This window comes from Python bivittatus, unplaced genomic scaffold, assembly GCF_059951505.1.
Source record: "Python bivittatus isolate LINGU-HERP-01145 unplaced genomic scaffold, Pbiv_v1 ctg000310_np1212, whole genome shotgun sequence".
NCBI lineage: Eukaryota > Metazoa > Chordata > Lepidosauria > Squamata > Pythonidae > Python > Python bivittatus.
Window position 1 is genome coordinate 3411231 of NW_028277054.1, and position 21557 is coordinate 3432787.

At 45.5% G+C, this 21557-nt stretch overlaps 1 protein-coding gene across 1 annotated transcript; it reads right to left on the bottom strand.

Moving 5' to 3' along the window:
* Positions 1 to 743: 743 nt before the first annotated feature.
* On the bottom strand, positions 744 to 18265 carry HNRNPUL1 (heterogeneous nuclear ribonucleoprotein U like 1). The gene is made up of 15 exons (XM_088139859.1): positions 17972 to 18265; positions 16251 to 16373; positions 15151 to 15418; positions 14373 to 14446; positions 13296 to 13435; positions 12308 to 12407; positions 11974 to 12086; positions 11094 to 11360; positions 10486 to 10608; positions 8640 to 8768; positions 7032 to 7200; positions 5053 to 5457; positions 4088 to 4308; positions 2749 to 2925; positions 744 to 1819 (listed from the first exon to the last, which is right to left on the bottom strand). The coding sequence occupies exons 1-15, from the start codon at positions 18147 to 18149 to the stop codon at positions 1700 to 1702; spliced, it is 2607 nt and encodes an 868-aa protein (XP_087995985.1). The 5' UTR covers positions 18150 to 18265; the 3' UTR covers positions 744 to 1699.
* Between the last annotated feature and the right edge of the window lie 3292 nt (positions 18266 to 21557).

Consider the following 21557-nt stretch of genomic DNA (forward strand, 5'->3'; position numbering starts at 1 on the left):
GGTGGTGGTGGTTGTGGGGAAAATAGGAGGCAGGGGTATTAGGTATGTTTGCCACCTTGATTTATATTTAAAAAAGATGGGATGAAAATATAATAATATAGGTAGTCCTCATTTAGCAACTGCCTCATTTAGCAATTGTTCAGAGTTACAGTGGTGATGAAAAAGTAACTTTACAACCAATCCTTGCATTTACAACCTTCGCGGTCTATAATGCAAAAGAAAGCTGATCATAAGCAGAGTCGCAGTTTCATTTAGCAACTGCTTCGCTTAATGACCAAGTTGCCAGTCCCAATTGTGGTTGCTAAATAAGGACTACCTGTAATAACAATATTCATAATTTCTCTTGTGTATTAGTATGTTTTATATTGTGTTCTGTTCTGAAATCTTTAAATCTTAAAGTGATTTAAATAAATATTGTGCATTTTTTCATTTATAACATATGAATGGAAAAAGCAGTTCCCTTGATAGTTCCGGTAATAAGGCATTGGTGATTAAAGGTATAAACAAGGTTTCTAGGCCCTTCTTTATAGGTGGGGTCAGGGTCGTTAAAAGCTCGGCAGCATTCTGATCCCATTCTGCTGTTACACTGGCTGCATTATTAGTTTAATTATTGCAGCAGGTGAGAGAACGCAGTTTTTAACAAAGCAAAGGATCTAAAGTTGAAGCTCTTATAATGTTGGGGTGGACTGTTTTTAAATGCTACAGTGCACAGGCAGAGGTGGAAAGAACAAAACACCCAACAGTTTAAAGTTCAATATTCATTCTTTTTCTCCAAATACAAAAAGCTGTTACAATTCAACTCAACACAAAGCATGTTCAGAGTTACAGAAACTGAAACATTGTATAAAAAGTTACACATTTAAGATGATTTCCCCCCCTTGTTTGCTTTTTCCTCTCCTGTATTGAACAAAAAGAATTGTTATCTTGATGAAAATATTAACAGCTACTGACCCACAGTAAAAAGTTACAGAAAAAATATTTTTTTTAAAAAAAACATAATTACCATAAGATAGCCATTTCTTCTCCCTCCAGTTTTAATGGTTATTGGCCAAAAAGACATAAAAACACCTCAAAGACAGGTGACACCAAACTGCAAGAAGTTTCCAAAATGTCTGAAATTTATGGTCACTAGCAGATTGTGTGAGGTGGGGTGGAAAAGAGAGAGTTGGAAGGGCCTGCAGGATGGGGTCAAAAAATGTCAAGAAGGGTGGTCACGACAATGTGATCTTTTTTATGTGCACTGTGGCCACCCTCTTGACCTTTTTGATCACACCCTGTTGTCACCCCTGGAGAGAATGGCGGTAAATCCTAAGAGGGCCCCTTCCAATGCTGCCCCCAACTACTGTAGGAAGTTTAGATACCTGGATGGGTCCTGGCCTAAAAAGTACAAGGATATGATGTTGAAGACACTAGTTTCTTTTGGAATCAAAGAATTTTTTTTAAAAAAGAAAAAGCTGGGGGGGTAAAACTGTCTTCAACAAGGAGAGACAAGGAACCATGTAACTTCCTCATGAGGGATGGTACAAAGTGGGGAAACATGCCTAGCTGTACAAGTAAAAACGCAACCATCCTCAAGAACTACAGAGAGGGAAGCCAGGACAGAAGTGCCCAGCTTCCCTCCCAGATCCCTCAAGACTCAGAAATGCCCGTCATCGTTAAGAACGCACTTCCTTTCCCTTGGGGAAACGACCCCAAGCTATCACTGCGCACTTGAGCCTCCCTGCGAGGTGCCCGTGTAGCTCCCGTAGTCGTAGCTGCTGTAGTACGGAGGCCACTGGCTCTGGTTTTGATAGTATTGGTTCCACTGCTGGGCGGCATACTGCGGAAAAAGGAGAAAACCGTTTGGTGGACAGGTCATATCCTCCCCTCATTTCCATCAAGTCACTGCAGGCTCATCTCAGATTACATCAGGTTTGTCTTCTCCCCCTAAGGTCCCTCTTCGCAGCAAACACTTCCTTGCTAAAGGCAAAACCAACAAGATGGTATAGACTAAGTAGCTACATTTATACAACACATTAAACCTTCAGTCTGGAGGAAGAGGGAACCACTGCTGTATTGTTATAACACACTATGCCCAAAGAAACCACATTGTGGCCTAATTTACACAAACAGCTAAAATGAGGACTGGATTCTTACAACAGGCTGAAAGCACAAACGACACCATCCCATTTTTACCAAATCGATTGCTGCATGAACCGAGAACTGCATTCTGGAACCCAAGTGCTGAGTTCCACGACCAGGGTAAATTATGTGAATTGAGCTGAATTCATCCTGTTTTTCCAATGGGGGAGGGGGAGCAAAAAGAAGGAAGGTGTTAAGTCTTGGCTTTCACCCAGTGGGAATCTTACTCAGGCTGGGGAATAGCTAAGCTGACACCCCTTCGATAGCTCAGCTTTTCTTGATGCAAAAAGTGATTGTCAGCACCAGGACACGTACACTATTGCCTACAGACAACCTTGCTGCTCAGTTTTCATTGGCTCTCTTTGTAAATTCATTCTGTAATCAACCCCTCAGAAGTTTACAGGAATAGCTGAGATCTGACAAAGTTTTCTAGTTTGACTGAGTAATGTTTAGAGTCCTGGTTTTCCTAGGCCAATTCGATCGCTCTTGCCCCTCTGACTAATATTCCACGAGTACAAAAGCAGCAGCAGCTCCTCTTCTCCACAAAATGGAAGACGGCAAAGGTGTTTGATTTGTTCCACAGTATCCTCTTAATGCGCAAGGATAATCTTGCTTTTTCACACCTACCTGTTGGTACTGGTTGTAGCTGGGCTGATTGTAGGCTGGTGGGGTTGGGGCTGGTGGTGGAGGAGGCTGGGTGTAACTTTGGCTGTAACCGCCGTAACTTCCATAGTTGTAACTGGGAGCTCCGTAGCCCCCTTGGCTGTAGCTGGAGGGGGGGCTGTAGGGCTGGCTGTAGGTTTGCTGTGGATTACAAAGTCACGGTTGACTCTCTAAGCTGGATTTTGCAGACACAGGCTCACACAAAAGTCCCATTTGAACTGCTAAGTGGACCTGCCCAGAAGAAGTGGGCCCCTCAAACGCCTAAAGCTGCAAGCTGAATAAATCCTCATCTGGCTTGTAGGCACAATTTGCCAGAACGAAATCCTTCTCTCTTCTCACCCAGCATCCTTTTTTGCCCAGAAGGTGCATTGAGAGAGCTTCATTTGCAACACATTACTATGTCAAGCACTAGGCCTAAAAAAGATGTCCTATTGACAGGTATCAAACATGTCAATGTGATACCCATCTATCCTGCCATTCCTCAACTTTCCTTATATCCACTAAGCCACGCCTGGGGATGCTTCCTCGGTGGCTCCAATCATCTGCAGAAAAGCTTCCTTTTTGCCCCCGATCCTTTATTTTGGCTTCAGATCAGCTACCTCCTGCATTTGTGAGCATCCAGTAAAAGGTCCTACGTAGAAAGGCTTCTGAAAAATGCTTCAGTGGGGCTACCTACTGCACTGAGCAGTCCTTGATGACTCCCATGGGGAACAGCGAAACCATAATATCTGTAAATGCTTCAAATCTCCCTCGCCCTATCCTAACTAAATCTTGTGTGGTCATTCGGGGGGAAACAGGACCCAAACTGGAAGAAATAATGAGGTGTAAATAGCGTGGCCTTGGAACCAGGCAAGGAATGGAAATTAGGACTTTCCCCCAAACCCAGAAAGTGCCCATAAATCTGATTTACATAAACTCTACTTATCAGCTCAAGATGACAGAATCCATTCCTTCCAAACAAGGGCAGAATTAAGCTGTTAGCAGGCAACAAAGATGCACCAACCTCAGCTGGACTCCCTCCGCCCCACCTCCCCAAATAAAGCACCTGAAGTTATTCCCTAACATTCCACTAATGCCAGATACCTTTCTTCTTCCATGAGCTTTTGTGGGCCCCAGAACCAGGAACCATACCTTGGCCAATCCCTACGCAGGGAGATGGACACTCTGCATACAGGTTGGCCAAGAAGCAGCAAAAGAGAAAGGAAGGAGAGCAACGCCCAACCCGGGTTTAAGGGAGGTTCCCCCTGCCTGGAGGGGTTTTGGCACTTCCCAAAACAGCATCCTGAGCCCGAGCAAAGCCTACCTGTGGTCCTTGATTGTATGAAGCCGGAGGGGGGTTGGTGGCAGGGGCCAGGGCTGGAGGAGCAGGGGCAATGCTACTGCTCTTGTAAGGATTCTGGTCACGGGCTGGGCTGTAGCTGCTCTGTGGTTGATTGTTCTGGTTGTAACTGCCCCGGGTGTTGTTGTTGTTGTCTCGGTTTCCACTTCCCCAGCGATTTTGGTTGTAGCCACCTCGGTTGAAGCCTGAATGGGAAAGCTACAGTTGTGAGCTCCCACTACAGCTAAACTAAAATGTTCTGCAATGCTCCTTTTCAGGCGTCCTTTAATTCCTACTGTTTCCCTCCCTGCAAATATGTACTAGAAATGCTAGTAAAACTGAACTGACTGGATCATAGAACAGGCAAGAAAATAAAATATTGGACAACCCAGAAAGAAAAGAAACAACCTAAGTGCGGAAGGGCAAAATTAAGACTCCACCCGCCATGTACAATAAGATCAGAGGGAAAGAAATAACTCCCGGGGAAACCATGTAATTAGTGTTTTTCAAACTATGGGTCCCAATGGATTCCCATCAGGGTTAGATGTGAACTCCTCCCCCCATGCTGCTCTGAATACTGTCAATCCTCCACAATCATGATCAGGGTGGGGGCTGGGCTCCTTTAAAAAGAGAGAGAGGGGCTCCTAACTTGGATGTTTTCTATCGCAGTTCTAAAACTGCAAGATATATTAAGCATTCAAGCTAACGAGAGATGGATGAACCCGAGGAAAAAAACCTGATCAAAGCCACAGAATTTTGCAGCTCTCAAAACAGCCCCTTGGCATTAAAAGGCAACACTCCATGTAAGGGAAACCAGGATCCCAAACCAGAGTTCCTGTTCTCAGATGGCTTTATGTTAGTGCAAGAAGGCTCAGCTTCCTTTCTAGCAGAAGCTGATAACTGAGGCAACAAACTTTCTCATCTCACTGAGGCTGTCAGTCCAGCCTTACCTCCACTTCCGCCGCCACTGCCGCCGCTGCCACCGCCGCCACCTCCAACTCCGCCTCCTCCTCCACCGCCGCCTCGGAAGCCGCCTCCTCCTCCTCCTCCTCCACCGCTGCTGCTGCCACCACCTCCTCCTCCTCCTCCTCGGTTCTGGAAGCCACCCCGACTGCCCATTGGCGGGCCTCGATTATCAAAGCGCTGAAATCCTCCACCGCCACCTCGGCCACGGAAGCCGCCGCCGCCGCCACCCCCGCCACCGCCCCGACTGTCGAAACGCTTTTCGGGGGGCGGGCCTGCTTTCTTGCCTTCCTCATTGTACTGCCTCACCAGTTTCTCTGCCTCGTCTTGCTGCATCTCAACGTAGATCACTGAGTCAAGAAAATCACCGGCATCTGGCAGGGTGAAGTTGGCTGCCCGAAAAGAAACCCGAGAGGCCTGTTAGTCACCGGTAATGGGGGTGGGGTGGGGACACAGTAAGTAATAGCAGATGGGACAAAGTGGGGCTGAGTTCCAGGGATGCAGGAACAGAAGAAAGGGAACAGAAGGAGGAAAGCAACACATGGGGAGATAAAGGAAGAACACACCTTAAAACACAAGCAGGGAGCGGGGTTCCTCCCTTTGTGCCATGCGCCAGTTGGGGAACATAATACTGGTCGCAAGCAGAAGGCCTTCTCACAGCACTTCTAACAGTATTCTCTCTCTCAGCTTCCCCCACCAAACAGTAGGGCTAGCAGGAGAGCAAGTCCTATCGTTTAGTCTTCGGTTCCTAATCCCCCTTCCGCGTCACACAATTTTCCAAGCCTCTTCATTTCCCCTAATCAAGGAATGGTTCGTCCTGGCATTTGCAAAAAGGTACTGGGTTTAGACCAGGTGGAGGCCCTGGGAGGCAGGCGGCTCCCAGAAGCCTCTAAACTTATGAACAAATTTGTAATGTGGCAGAATGGGGATAGTGTTAAATGTGTCAGTGGAGAATAACCAATTAATTACACTTGAAGGTATGTTAAACCAAATTTAACTTCTGTCTTGTCCCATTCACTCCTTTTTCCAATGCAGCTCCCAGGCCACCCAAAAGCCAAGTCTACCTCAGGCCAGGTTTAGGGACCAGAGAACCAAGCTCATGCTCTTTGCTCAGCTGAAAAACTCCCTGGTTAATGTGAAATAAGTCATTTTCTCTCAGCCTAACTGAACTTATGCATGGCATACATTTTAAAACCGCTTATCTAGCCAACAGAATAATTAAATGTTTCTTTTTCCAGCTTTCAAGGATCCTCCTTAAGATGCTGGCTCTGTAAAGCTGAGAAGAGATTCCAAATGCCAAATATTCACACCAGTTCTGGGAGTCCTGGCCAGCCAGCACCACAGTGGGCTGTGATGAGACTTTGCTGCCTTCTTGCCCAAGCCAGAGAAAATACCTTTCAGCTCTGGCACAGGAAGAAACAGCCAGCCTGCTCTTTGCTCCTGAGGCTCCAGAGTAAAAGCTCAGTTACTTCCAAGTAAGCCCCACTGCATTTAGCAGGGCTTACTTTTAAAGGAACATTCACAATATAAAACCTGCAAGCTCTTTGCTGTTCTGTTTTTCTCCCCCAGGGAAGACCAGCAGCTGTAAGCCAAGTGGAACTTGGGTGCTGGCTTTGGACACAGTTGGGATTTTCATACCAAGACAATTGCAGACATAAAGCATCATAGGTATGGGAGTGGGCGAGAGCTTAGGACAGTGTTGTCCAAACTTGGCCACTTTAAGATGAGTGGCTGGCTGGGGAATTCTGGGAGTTGGAGTCCACTCATCTTAAAGTGGCCAAGTTTGGACAACACTGGCTTAGGATATTGCAAAGAGAAGAAGAGGAAGGCAAAGGGAGAACTAGAAAGATCTAATGGATCCCTTTTTAAAAGTCCTTGAACTATACCCACACAGTCATGCTGGCTTTTCTCCTTATTACCTGTATCATGAGTGCAGGGTTTGGCTTTCCTCTTTCTAGAATCCTACCTTTCATTTCTAACACTGCGTGATCGGGTACATCTTTCCCTTCCTCATCTGTGCGCTTTATTGTCCGATCTTTTAAATCCTCGTCCGTGGGACAAATGACAATAGCCTTGCGTTGAAAACCTTCAAAAGGGCGCATTTTTCGTCTCTGGGCAGATCCATAGACATTTGTCTAGCAGTGGTAATAAAGAAGAGTTAAAAAAAAACACACCTGGTTGTCATTTACCAATTTAGGGCTCCTCCCCCCCAACAATGGAACAAGGACTTCCAAGGAGAGAAGCACTGGCTTCCTGCCCACCCATGGATAGAAAAGGATGAGAACCATTCCTGACACTAAGCCACCTTGAAGAGTTCTTCTCAGTTTTATGGGATGAAAACAGCAAGATGTGACAACAATTTGCACCTTTCTGCAATTCAAATGAAACCTCCTAGAACGCTAGGTGGTTAATAAGACAGTGGCTGCTTTGTTCAGAAAAAGCAGAGTTTACCTTGGGAGTGAGAAATGAAGCCACAGGATATTCAGAATCCATTCATTTAGATGCACTGTTTACATATTGGAGCCATCTAAGCACGGCAGTTAACTAGTAGGTGGGCCAGTAAGTGGTTACAGAGATGTCATGACTTAATAGACAATCTCCAGAGTTTTTGGGGGTGGGGGAAGAGGCAGGGAGGGTGAAACAATCTGAATGCAATATGCTTGAAAGACATCAGATTCGGAAAGATTGGTTAGATTTAAGACGGAAAAAAGCTGATCAAATTATGCCATTCCTATAATTTGAAGCAAGAATCGCTGGTTTGCTCCGATTTTAGAATAAAGGTTGAACAGCAGCAGTTGGCTTACTGTGAAATACATTTCTGGTCACCAGAAGATGGATCCAGGAGGAAAGTGAATTCCAAGGCTTCTTCCTGTCCTGTGGAGGAACCCCCTCCCTTCAACTGCACAACTTGACTTAAGCTGAGTGTGATTCAACTCCTCCTTTATTGTGGACTCCACTGTAACACCCAACTTCCAATTGTAAGGCAATGTGCATAGAAGAAAGCTGGATCCTTGGATCACTTAGGGCAGGAGGTTGGGTCCATCTTCTGGTGACCAGAAAGGTACTTCACAGGGAGGTTTTTTAAGCTATACTTTTTGCTCTGCAGGAAGTGAAAAACAGTGCTAGCTCTCATTCCTAATACTTTCTATCTTCCTTTCTAAGCTTAAGTATGACCAATCTATATCCATGCATGTGTATCAGCACCCTCAAAAACAAACTAGGGAGTCACCAATTTCTGAAAATCTGTCTGAAGTAACCTCATCTGACCCTTTCTGGGAGCACTGCAAACCCAGCAAATACCAGTCATTCACCTATAAAATTTATCAGCTTCAAGACCAACTGCCAAAGGCATGCCTAGTTCTCTTGAATGATGTACTAAGTGGGCTTCTGCCCTATCTGCACCCATTAAAAACATCACATGCCTTCCGTTTTTGTGGTCTGGATGGAAAAGGAGAGGGGTAGAGCACATGTCTGCCTACCCTGGCTGGCACAGCTTGCTACAAATCTGGCAACAAATGTAATCCCACAGACCCCTCTCGCCTGTCCCAGTGAAGAAAAAGGAGAAGCCCAATACCTGATCCAGGATGTAGTTCCGTTTCTTCCGTGCTGCAATCTGGATCAGGCGGTTCAGGCACTGTGTTGCTTGCTGGATGAGAACATCCCAGCGGCCAGCATAATTGCGCTGCCGTCGGAGTCCCATTACCTGAGAAAAGGCAGGGTGGTTAGGTTAGCTGGGGGAGGCCGTAGCTATAGTGCCCCCTGTAGCCGGCTTGAAGTAGGCCTTGCTTCTGTCGTTTGGTCTGAAGGGTGTCTCAGGGTGATTCAGACAGGAATAGACGTTAAAGTATATACAGTCCACTTTTCCTTAAGGTCTCAGAGAGAGATACAGATGTTACATCGTGTCATACCTCCATGTACCATTTGAGGGTCTGACTTCCATAGAATGCAGGTAGTCTTTGGGTTACAAGAGCAATTGAGACTGGGATTATCATCGCTAAGTGATGTGGTCGTAAAGTGCAATGTCACATGACTGCATTGCTTAACAACAATCCCAGCAGTCCTGGCTGCTGTTGTAACCCCAAGATGCATGGAAGGCTGGGGGACAGATGACGTGGCAGGGCGTGAGTGCAGAAAGGCCGGGGGACTTACCAGAGTGACTTGCAACCTTCCCTGCCAGCTTCCCCATTGACTTTGCTTGTGAGAAGCCGGCGGGAAAGGTTGCAAATGGTGGTCATGTGACTGTGGGACGCAGCCACTCTCGTGTAAGCCAGTTGCCAAGCGCCCAAATTGCAATCACATGACCGCAGGGGCACTGCAACAGCTGGAACTTTGAGAACCAGTCATAAGCATGAATGGTCACTGAACGGGTGGTTAACCAAAGACTATCTGTAAGATCTACCTGTGTTCATATCAGAAGTCCCAAAACAGGACGAAACTGATCATAAACTGCATTCAGGTGGTCTATATAATTAAAGGTGCCTAGAAATCTGGAGCTAAAATCTTACCTCTCCTGGTTGCTCATGGAGCAGCTATAGGTAATAAGACTTTGCCTTGATAAGGCTTTTTAAAATGCTTCCACTGCCCCTCATTAACTTTTACCAGAAAGGGAGGGGCTAGCACAAGTGCCTTCTTACTACAGGCAAAAGGCTGAAGCTGAGAGATTAAGTTTCCCGTGGCTATTTAGCAACAATGATTAAGGAGACATTGGGAACGAGTCTGGTAGTGCCTTTTCCGACCAACAACTTTTTATTAAAAGTCATCAGCTGAAGTTCATGAAAGCTGATGCTTTTTAATAAAATGTGTTAATCAGAAAAGATGCTACCAGGCTCCTTCTGGTGTTTGGCTACCAGAGAGTAACATGGCTTTCCTCCTATAATGGCTGGAACTAGGAGCTTCATATGTCAAAGCCCCTGCAAGACAGCAATTCTAGAGTCAACTCTCAAGTAGGACACTGCAGTCTTCTCCAACCTGCCATTTTGCAGATGTTTTGGGACTGCAACCCTCTGGAGTCCCAGCTAGGGAGGGCTGGCTAGAAATTCTGGGAACTGCAATCCACCCACTTGGAGGGTGGCAAATTGGAAAGTCTGTCAGTGACCCAGATTTTGAGCACTATTGTGGAAACAGGCCTGCTGATTAAGAGAAAAACAAGACCCATTGCTAATATGTAACACACAACCACACATGCGCACACACACAGAGGGACCTAACTGGAGCAATTTGGAGAACTGGAATTTTCCATTGTTATAGAAAGATACACCTCTTACAAAAGAAAGCCTAGCCTGCAAGAGCCTGGCCAGAAAAACCTTCATTTTAAAAAGACAGTGAACCAATCTAAGTTTGTCGTACAAGGAAAATATAGGGGCCGGCCCCAAATGAGGAAGCAGATGGAGAAACTGGCATTCTCTGCCTCCAAAGCTTACCCTCATTTTGTCCATAATGGCATTTGTTCCCAAAATATTATACTTCTTGCCTGGATTGGCTGCAGCATGCTTAATGGCCCACGTAGTCTTCCCAGCGGCAGGTAACCCCACCATCATCAAGATCTGAAACACATGGTGTTGTTTTAACCAGTTTTCCACAGGCAATCTCCCCTTTACGAATCAAGTCAGAAAAATAGTAGCTTTGCTCCGCTGGGTGGTACCCTCCTACGGACAGCCCATTCCAGATACAGAAATCTGAGATTATGGGCCTCTCCTAGCTCTCAGAGGCATGGAGAACCAACCTCTTTAACCCTTATACTTTCGTTCAAGAGAGATAATTCTATCAATCTAACACCCACTCGATGATAACCATCTTGGTCACAGGGTTTGAATCTATTAGTCTCTGATTGGCTTCTTTTACTGCTGACACATTGAGAGGGTGGGCTGCATTTTCTATAATCAAAGTTAAGGCCCCGGTCTTAAGCCCAGCTGATACAATACAATTTGTGGGGAAAAAACTGCTCTTGGCTGAGTCCTGATCCACTCAGTCACTGACCAACCAGGGAACCTGGCTACTGAACTCCAGAGCTTTCATCTGGGGCACCTACTTCACACTCCCTTTTGCTCTTTGGTCCAATGGTGCCCCGGACTCGTTCGGACAGGGGAAGGTGCTGGATGAAGGTGAATCCTGGTGGGACTGAGAAGAAGGTGTCTTCCCTTTGGCCAAAGTTGAACTCGATGGCACAGTTCTTCGCCAGGACATGGGGGAAAAGGGCCTGGCCTCCCAAAATCTCCTTCCGCAGCCGGTAGGCCACCCCTAGCCATTTCCCATTCTTCATGAAGGACATTTCAACATCATCACCGCACTCAAAGTCCTAAGAACAGGGAAGGAATTATCAATCAATCTAGAGCAGAAAGTTCAGGCTAAATGTGCCAGGCCCAGCCCAAGAACAACAGGGAAACAATCCAGCCAGGTTCAGTTCTTTTATTGCTATATTCCATATAGACAGAATCTCACCAGACTAAATCTGTACTATGCTAACCTAATACATATAGTCTGGGAGAATTTAGGGCAGTGTTTCTCAACCTTGGCAGCTTGAAGATGTGTGGACTTCAACTCCCAGAATTCCCCAGCCAATTCTGGGAGTTGGAAGTCCACACATCTTCAAGCTGCCAAGACTGAGAAACATTGATCTAAGGAGTGGTTATCTTAAGTTTCTTCTTCTTCCTATGCTCCTGATCCAGACCATGTTGCCTCCGGTCTCCTCCTTTTCCTCCCTGGAACGCACTCCCTCCTTCCTGAGAACTGGATCTCTACTGCATTCCATCACAAAATGAGGCCTACGGTCTCCCTTTTTCCCACTATGAGAAAACTCCATGCAAAAAAAGATTATTCCACAGCACGCATTTTGAGCACATAGGTCTACCGCTGTCACCCTGTGGAGGAGGCAGAAGTGTAGCTTCTGAAACACCACAAGCTGTACTCACCAAGAGACAAGTGATGACGTCGTTCTCAGTAAAGGGTTCACCATAGTTTTCAAACTTGCAGTTGGTGGATTTCTTCCCAGTACCTCCATAGCCATAAGAGAAAAGCTCTTCACCTAATGAGACCAATAATTGATCAGAGATCTGAGCATCGCTGCCATGGCAGACCCAGGTGGCTTTAGTGGGACAGAGCACTGTCAATATCCCCAATGCGATTTTACTTAAGGACGGAAGTTTCCTAATTCAAATGCTCCTGTTTAAGCTAATGATACTTAAAAGTAAAGATCCCAGTATGTGACCTGAGCTCTTCTTAGGTCCAGCAATTAAAGCCACTCACCTAACTGAGTGCTACATGAATCCAGTGACCAACCAATACGCACTACATGAGGATCTGGTTCACTGGGAGGAAGGTGTTTGACAGAGATCTCTTCATTGACCTGAAGACAAAAGGAAAACACCTGGTTAGGAGAGACTGTTTATTACAAGATTGCCAGTGTGTATTGCAAGAACAGGGGCCGATTAAATAAACTATTCAAGAACAATTATTGAATTCCTCAATATATTAATTCCCAGATATTTAAAGGCTTTATGTTCAAGAGGAATTTCTTAAAATATTGGATTTTTTTTTTTGTTTATAAGACAGAATATGAATTCAAACTATTCTAGATTTTTAAAAACTGACTATTAAGCCAGAGACTCAAGTGAATTCTTGAATTCTTTTTTAATAAACCGTGTTTCATTAGCAAGGGTTATAATCATATCATCAGCAAATAAATTTAATAATCTTTCCCCTATATTAATTTGCTGTAATGCAACCATTAACATTACAATAATGAAATTAAAAAATAAAGAGGAAAAGAGATATCCCTGTTTATTGTTATGATAAAATGAGTCATAATTATTGGATTTTACTTGTATTCTTAAGGCCTGGTAAGTAAATGCAGGTTGCTAGAGAGTGTGGAACTACAAGCACATTTCTTTCAAGAAGAAATGTAGGAATGAGCAAAACATCTGAACTCAGGCTGAGTTCCAGGTAATGGGAATTTTAACTGCCCCTGAGCAAACATCAACCCTCAGGATTCCACTGCTTTTGTCCTCCAAGAAAATACCAAGAGGTTCAAAAGTCTTGCAGGGGAATTAAGGAATAACAGCACTTATGCAACTACCACTGCTATCCCTCAGCCTCCCTGTTCCCTCTGTCCCCAGATACCAGCAAACTCCTATGCTCACAAGTCTGCCTATATATAACATAGACATTTTAGCAATACTCTCTTTTTCACATAATCTCCCCTGCAACTCTGTACTGGGAATGCACGTTCCCTCACCTTCATCTCATAGCACACCCTTCCACGTCGCACACCATATGTCGCTCGTGCGCCTGACCAGAGGTAAGCAAATCCTTCAATGGTCAGAGGGTAGCCACTATATCTGTCGCGGGCAACTTTGAAATGGAGGTCACAATTATCTGAAAAGCAAAGGAAACAAAGAAGTCAATGAAAGCCAAAGTAGATTTATAGCAGAGGCACCTGTGGGCTAAAACCCAGGACAGATCACTGCCAACATATTAATGTGATGCCCGCCTTGAGGGGAAATGACTCTTACAGGTATTAAGCTAGGATAATATGCAAGAAGAATTAGCTAGCTTGGTCATTTCTGGTACCAAAATTTCTGCAGGTAAATGGCTATATTAAAGCAGGCAGAACTGAAATGGAATAGGAATGGAGAACCCTTACTGGAAAAAAAAGTCACTTGTGTGTTGCAACCTAGTCAAAAGAAGAAGCCTCTATTGGGTAATTTTCTCCACTTGCCCAAACAGAATGGCAACTGGCTTAGAGTGAGACTGAGATGTCTCTTGGATTCAAGTTAGGACTACTAAATCACCCCACTTTGGGGGCTTATAGTTTTAAAGGGAGGAAGTAATGCCTTAAGACTCTCCAATATCTAATACACCTATTTCACCACTTAAATCCCTTTCTAACCACCCCTAAAAAAACCCACACAACCCCCGCAAAAAACATTCAAACCTCACCTATTCTGGGGACTACAAATAGGGTGGGGGTTGCCCACTCGTGACCCAAAGTAAAATATGGAACCGCAAAAAGCTGAATGTAAGCCTTCCTGTTAGTAGGGTCAGATTTGCAATATTTATTATTGGGCAGGAAGCAATAAACAGGACTTTTCCTCAACTCCTTTCACTGAATTACAAACACTGTGATTGGTGCCCAAGCATCCCTCTAACCCAGCTGCTGTTATCTTATTACACTTCACAGATGTGACATTCCTGAAGACACAGGGATAGAGCTGAAGGGGAAACTCTGCTATATGTTGACTCCGCAAATGAATAAGGTCTGGCAAGAGGGAGCCTTTCTAGGGCAGCGTAACTTGCAATCTCCATAACTCACACGTATCAATGGCCACCAGTGAGTCATCAAAATCATCCTCATCATCTTCTGCAGGTGGCTGAGGAGATCGACCCCTGGAAGAGATGCAGCAAATGCAGGTTCCATAAATCCAATTTAGGCAATTGAGATGCGGCCTGCAAGGCAGGCTGAGACGAGAAACACAACTTATTCCTGGAAACTAGTCCCCCCTCCCCAGTTACCTCAGCATATAACTGGGAACAATTTGGAAGCTCCTATCAAAGTCAACAAATGTCTTTCCCATTACTTCTGCCCTTGATTCAGAGACAGGCAATCTTCAGCTTTTCAGAAATTGTCTGGACTACAACACCCAGCATCCCTAGGAAACATGGCCGACAGGGAGGGATGCTGGGTGTTGTAGTTCAGGAACACTGTGAAGGTTTTGTAGTGCTGCCTTAATTAAAAAAAAAAAGCAGTTTACTAGATGACAATCTGCATTTACAAAGATGTTATAAGACAGCTGCTCATTGCAACCAAAGATATTTTTACTTTAAGGTTTAAGGCTAAGTATCAGTTAAGAAAGAGCCACTCTTAATGCCCAATTTTCCATCCAATAAAGCTTACAAACTTTAGAACTCAGTAAAATCAAGTGCACTGCTAAGATTGAGAAATATATGAAGTAAATGCCTTTGACAAAATCCCAGATGCCTCTAGACAGATTCTGCCCTCGACGACACCTATGGGCTCAATTTTTCCAGAGAACTTTGGAAATATAAACAAGCTAGAACAACTTATGCACCAAATCCTTGTCGGAACATACCTTTTATCCTCGCGGTATTCATAATACCCGCGCCCCCGTGACTCCTCAAATGACCTCTTATGACCTTGCTGCTGCTGCTGCTGCTGCTGCTGCCAGGGCTGAGATGAGTCTGAGGTGTTATAAATGGAGGGGGGAGGATTGTAAGCTGAAGCAGAGGCACTGTAGCCAGAAACGGAAGCACTGTAGTTAGAGGGGGGCGCATTGTAACCAGATGCTGATATGTTGTGGCTAGGAGCTGGCTCCTCTTGTTTTAATTCCGCCTTCATTTCTGCATTTAAACACAATATACACATTTAACTGGGCAAGGAAATCCACATTAAAAAGGAAACAATTGCTACCGTTTATTCTGAAAAAGCAGCAACCATTGCCTTAACCACAAAAGAAAGCTCTCTTTCAATTTCATTGCCAAATGACTTGGCTCTAAGCCAGCCAACAGTTAAGTACTATAAAAGAGATGATCAGCAATAAACTTGTGAGGAAATGTTCTCATTATCATTCGGATTTATGTGCCAGAACCAAAACTACTGAAGTATCTATTTAATCCCCAGGACTTTCTTGCTTGTGCTCTTAAGATCTGCAGATTCTATTAGAATAACACAGAGATATGATTAAGCCAACAAAGAGAGGGATATTCAGACAGACAATTCTAAGGGGAACAATGTAATAATGAATTAGAGGCAGTGATCTCAAGCAGAGCTGAAAGGAAACAAAATGTGTCCCTCACCTTAACTGTGGGTTCATAAAAGGGAGAAGCTATAGGTCCACAATAAATAGTACCAAGAGAAATCCATGACATTTTCCTTTATAGAAATATAGCAAAGTGAAAATAATAAAATGAGTTAACGATATGATTACCCTCATGGAAAAATGAATAGAAATCTATCATGACTGCAACAATATGTAGATCTTTTACATGCTACATTTTGATGCATTTCTCCAGTAAAAAATATTACTCTGCATACCCAACTTCTAAAGTTCCTTAACACAAGAAACAACTGAGGCACCCTAGTAGTGCTATTCCAGAAGTTCCGATCAGACCATTGGAAATGCTATCCACTCAACGAAATAACAAAGGCTCTTTTTCCAACACTTATTTTTACCTGATCGATCTTGACCTATAGGTCCCCGCTCATAACCCAATTCGTTCTCCTGTTTAATATTGAAATGTTCAAAAGGCTGGTATCCTTGCAGGTTGTCTTGGTGGGTATTGTCACGGATGCCATCTTGAAAATAGGAATTACAAGAAGGTAGATTAGTGTCACTATTTCATGCTACTTTGAAGCAGCAGCAAATGCTGTTATTTTCCTTCACTGTCAGAAAGAGGTTGGGTTAAATGGAGTGAGGGGCAATCCCAGCCAGACAACCCACCCTTGCCTGGATGACAGCAGATCAGTTTCTACCTTCAGCACAATTAAGCAGCTGAAGCTTTTTCAGGAGTACCACAATTCAAGATGCAGATGGGGAAGAGAAATGGCAGGGTTTCATGTGAAAAAGCTCCATAATGAAAAGCAGCTTACACTGCGTAGCAAACTAGAATGCCAGAGAGAAGATGATTCTATGGACCTCTGTTTTCAAATGCTGCTTTTCTCCGTATGCAACGGTCCCTCCTCCCACCCCAGGGGAGGATCAAAATAGTGCTGCTAAGGAGAGGGTTCACTCCTTGATTAAATCAAGGATGAACGTGAAGGCTAAACAACACAGGAAACCAGAGGGTGCAGCACGTCCTCTGCACCACACAAAACATTTATGCTTGATGTAGAAAAACCCTGTATTTTAAGCCCACAGTGAATCAAAGGTGGAACTTGTTTCCATGCACTTGTTCCATCTACCCTGTTTTGATACTGGCTGGAATAATATTATCTCCTGTTATAACACCTACACGTTGACCAGAGAAATGAATTGGCCAGTTCAGAATAAATACCCCCAATCACCGGGATCACAGGTCATGGTCAGCTGCATTCTCCTTACACCCGCCGTTCAGAGCAGGCTAGGTGCTGTTCGGTTATCCCGGGGATCCATCCCCTCGCCTTGGAAGCAGCAGCTGTGCTAAAGCCTCCCTCAAGGCAAGAGGATCCCAAGCGCTCAAGCCACGGAGTCGCCTGGCAACAAAGGGCCGCATCCAGGACAACAAACGCCGAGAGGCCACAGAAACAACACCCCACGCCGGGAAGCGGTACGAGCGCCGGCCTCTCCCCAAGGCGCAGCCTGGCTCGCCCGCCAGCCAGGCCTCCGGGCTGGAGAGCCTTCCAAGTGGCCGCCGCCCCACGGGTTTTTGCGAGACGGCCGTGCAGCGCACCGCCCGTGCCGGCGGCCGGTGCAAGCGCGGCTCTCCGGGGCTCTTCCTGCGCGGACGGGCTGCCGGACGCAGCTCAGAGCCAGCCGCGAAGGAGCGGCGGCCGTGCAGAGCCCCTCCCCGGGCCCCGCGGGCAGACGAGGCGGCCCGGCAAAGCGGAGCCCGAGCCCGCGAGGCGCCGGAGCCGCCCGGGTCTCCCCGAGGAAGGCCCACCCGCGCCGGCGCCGCGCCCAGGAGGAGGACGCCGCCCTCCGGCAGGCGCTGCTGGGGGCAGAACCCCCGAGAGGCCGGGGTGCTCGGCCAGGGGGCCTCCGCTTGCTAGCCCACCTCCCCGGCGAGGGTCTGCCTCCTGTGGACCCATGCTCCACAGCCATAACGTCCCCCGACCCATCCTCCCCAGCGGGGTTGCCTCGTACGGCCCATGCTCACAGGCCCATGTTCCCCAGCGAGGGGCTGCCTCGTGCGGCCCATGCTCCACGGCCAGGTTTCCCCGGAGACCCATCCGCGTCCCTCCCCCGGCCCGCTTACAGTGTCCGTCGGAGAGCGGCTCCCCGCCCGAGCCCAGTCCCGGCGCTCCGCGGGCCTGCTCGGCTTCTAGCGCCGCATGCAGCCGCCCGGCCAGCTCGGCCTTCAGCCCGCGGGTGTCGAGGCCGCGGCGGCCGAGCTCCTCCTTCAGCTCGCTGACGCGCAGCCTCCGCACATCCATGGCGCGCTCAGTCCCGGCCGCAGGGTCGCGGTTGCCCGGCCATCGGGGCTCCGTTCCGGGCTCGGCTCAAAATGGCCGCTCTCGCCGAACCCCCGCCATGCAACGGGCTCTCCGGTTGGCCGGCCCGGCAGCAGAGGAATAAGAGGCGCCCTCTGATTGGGGAACGCGCCCCCTGCCTTTGCGCCCTCCTCTCTCTCCCTCCGTCTCCCGCTCATTCCCTGCCTGTGAAAGAAGCCCGCGCATTGGGCAAAAATAAGGGTCAATCTATAAAGAGCATTCTCATTGGCTGAAAATGGCTCGTTTCCTCTCCGCCTTCACTTTCTCTGAAACTGGTCAGGGAAAGGAGGAGGAAAAACAACTGACTGACGAAGGAGGGAGGCTGGACTACCTTCCCGAAGGCGAATCCCGAGGCCTCTCCCTTCCTAACTTCTCATTGGCTGAACTGCGGGCTTGTTTATATGTGGAGGGAGTTTTTCCTCTCTTTTCTATTGGCCGAGGCTTGCGTAAGCTCCCCAGCCTGGTCTCCTCCCTCTGTTTACTGGAGATGATGGGAGTTGAAGTTCAGCACATCTGGAGGACAACAAATTAGGAAAGGCTGAGTCAGGGCCAAAACGAGAGTTGTTTTTTTTTTTAATCTCTCTTTATACATATATCCTATATACAGATCTACAAGGATATATAACATTTAAACAGTATTATATATCAAAATATATACCATAAAGTTATATTTTATTTTATATATCATATATATCTTGCTTTTCTTTTTAACAGAGATTAAGGTGAATTATGTAATTGTAAAAGCAGTATTGCCCCTGAATCGGGCATAAGCTAGCCAAAATTAAATACCTTGTAGAGTTTACTCTCCCACTGAACAAAATGGAATTTGAATATTTATTTATTTAAACGGGTGACTCTGGGCAGCTCACAATTAAAACAAAACTCACAAACAATTAAAAAAATAAATACACATTAACTAAGTAAAATGGATTAATCCATTAAAAGGTCAAGCTGTAAAGCAAACCTTATACATAAAGAGTAACTTTGGCTAGACTGGGTTCACAGATCAGATTTAGACTTTGAATTAAGCCATGATTTATTAATAAGCCACAGCTGGCTAGTTGATAACCACTTTAAGACATAAACAGTAGTTCTGCTGTGCAATGGCTGGGGTTGTGCAATGCACGAAACCCAGCACCTCATGGCTTAGTGCAATATATGAATTGAACTCCTGTAACTCATTCAACAAACTTTGATGAAAACAAACCATGCATTAGTGTGATGTGGGAACTCTGCTCGGTTATTTTTTTACAGGTGGCCATAGGGTTGATCATTTTTACAGGTTGTTTTATACTGTTGTTTTCCTTCAGCCAAGGTGGAGATAGAAAATTCCCTTCTCAGGACTGAGCCCTGCATGAGGAGCTCCCTTCATAAAAAGACATTTTAAGAAGCAAACAGGACACTCCATATGTTTAAATATGCTGCCTGGCAAACAATATTGCAACCGTTCTGAGACTGCCTCCACACATCTGGCCAAGTTACTCCAAGGTGTAGAGAAAGCACATTTTTCTCCTTCTCAGCTTCAGGAAGGCATTCCTTATTCAGATATTCCTTCTTCCATAAGGCATTCCTTATTCACTCAGCCTTCCCAAACTTAACACCTCCAGATGTGTTGGGACTACAGTTGACTCCATACTCAGCCAGCATGGCCCATGCTCTAAAGCTGTGGTAAGCTGTTCCTGTCAACTGGAAAAGGGGGTCATCAAAGGGCTATAGTGGGATTAGGTGATTAAAAATATCCTTCCATTAAATTCCATTGATCATGACTTTCTTCCAAGCAGAGGTGTTCGAATTGTACTGCCAGAAGACAGAAGCTGCTGTCTTCTGGATGTTTGCAATGATACGCTAGCCAGATTTGTTGAGAACACATCTAAAAGTCACCAGTGTTGGGAACTTTAGACAAGAAAGGCGGCAAGGGCAGGTTTCACAAAAAAGATAGGCTTTGAGAAAATATTTGAATAATATGCAAGGTTTAATAAAGCCCAGATAGTGAGAACTAGTTGCAGAAGGAGCATTTTAAAAATTATCTAAGCGTTTTATACTGCATTACTGTATTAAAATAGTTATGTTTCCTTTTAATGTCTGAGTGGAAAGATGGCTTGGAGCCTCCATACTGTCCTGTGAAAACCCTCTTTCAGAGCATTGTGTCTCAACCTTAGCAACTTTAAGATGTGTGGACCAACTCCCAGAATTCCCCAGCCAGCCATGCTGGCTGGGGAATTCTGGGAGTTGAAGTCCACACATCTTAAAGTTGTCACGGTTGAGAAACACTGCCTTGGAGCATCTCTACACAGTATAGTCACTTAACCACCAGAGGGTAGCATTGTAACAGGCAGATCAGCAATGAGATATTTTCAACCTGATTTCTGTCCTCTTCCAGCTAAACCTTTCTCAGGGTTATTCGAGCTCCTTACAGCTCCTTATTTTGGGCGCATGGTGCAAAGATCTGGGTCCCTTAAGAATTCTCTAATTCTGGAAAAGTTGGAAGTAGCAAATGGATAGACTTGATTATAGTGGCAATGAATGCACCCTTGAGAGCCCGAAAGGGTCAAGTTGAAGACAGATGTTCCTGCAGAAAGTCTATCTATGTGGTCACTAAGTGTTGACACCAACTTGACACACATAATCAATCAATCAATCAATCAATCAATCAAATTGTGTTAAAACCCATTTCTTTTTCTTCAAGTCAAGGAGGACTGGAATTGGCGTCTTGGCCACCAGCTTGACTTTCTTGACCATGCCCTGCCAGAAACAGAGATTCATCTATCACAAATAAACTCTTTGGTTCCCTATTCCCTGTATTTTCTTTCTCTCCTTTTAGTTTCGTTTTTCTACTCATCTCGTTTCCCCAAGACCGTCTGAGAAACGGGGAAGTATTTCTAATGGGTCTTTGGACTCCCCTTATAGGGACTGTGGGGATGATCGGAAAAGTGCTTAACCCAGATTAAGAGGAAAGTATTTGGGGAAAGATACTGTCCTGTGCTGAATGAGCTTCCTTGTTCTCTGTTACTTGCTTGGACTGATCAACAACAGTTCTAGGAAGCAATCTCTGAATGTGCCTATTGATGGTAATGAAGGGCATTATTTTGATACACAATTTTATATTCTATATATACACAATTTTATAATTTATATATATATATATATGCTTCACATAATGTATAACCATACCTGTAACAGTGCACTCTATTTTATTTCTAAAGGGTTAACTTGCTTTTGTTTTGTAAAGAGCACTGGTTTCTTCCCCCCCCCCATCTCTTTGCTGAATGCCCGATTGTCTTCGAATAAGCAATTAGCCGAGTACAAGCTCAATGTTGTACCAAGCTTTTCGCAACAATTGTGGGGCCCTGC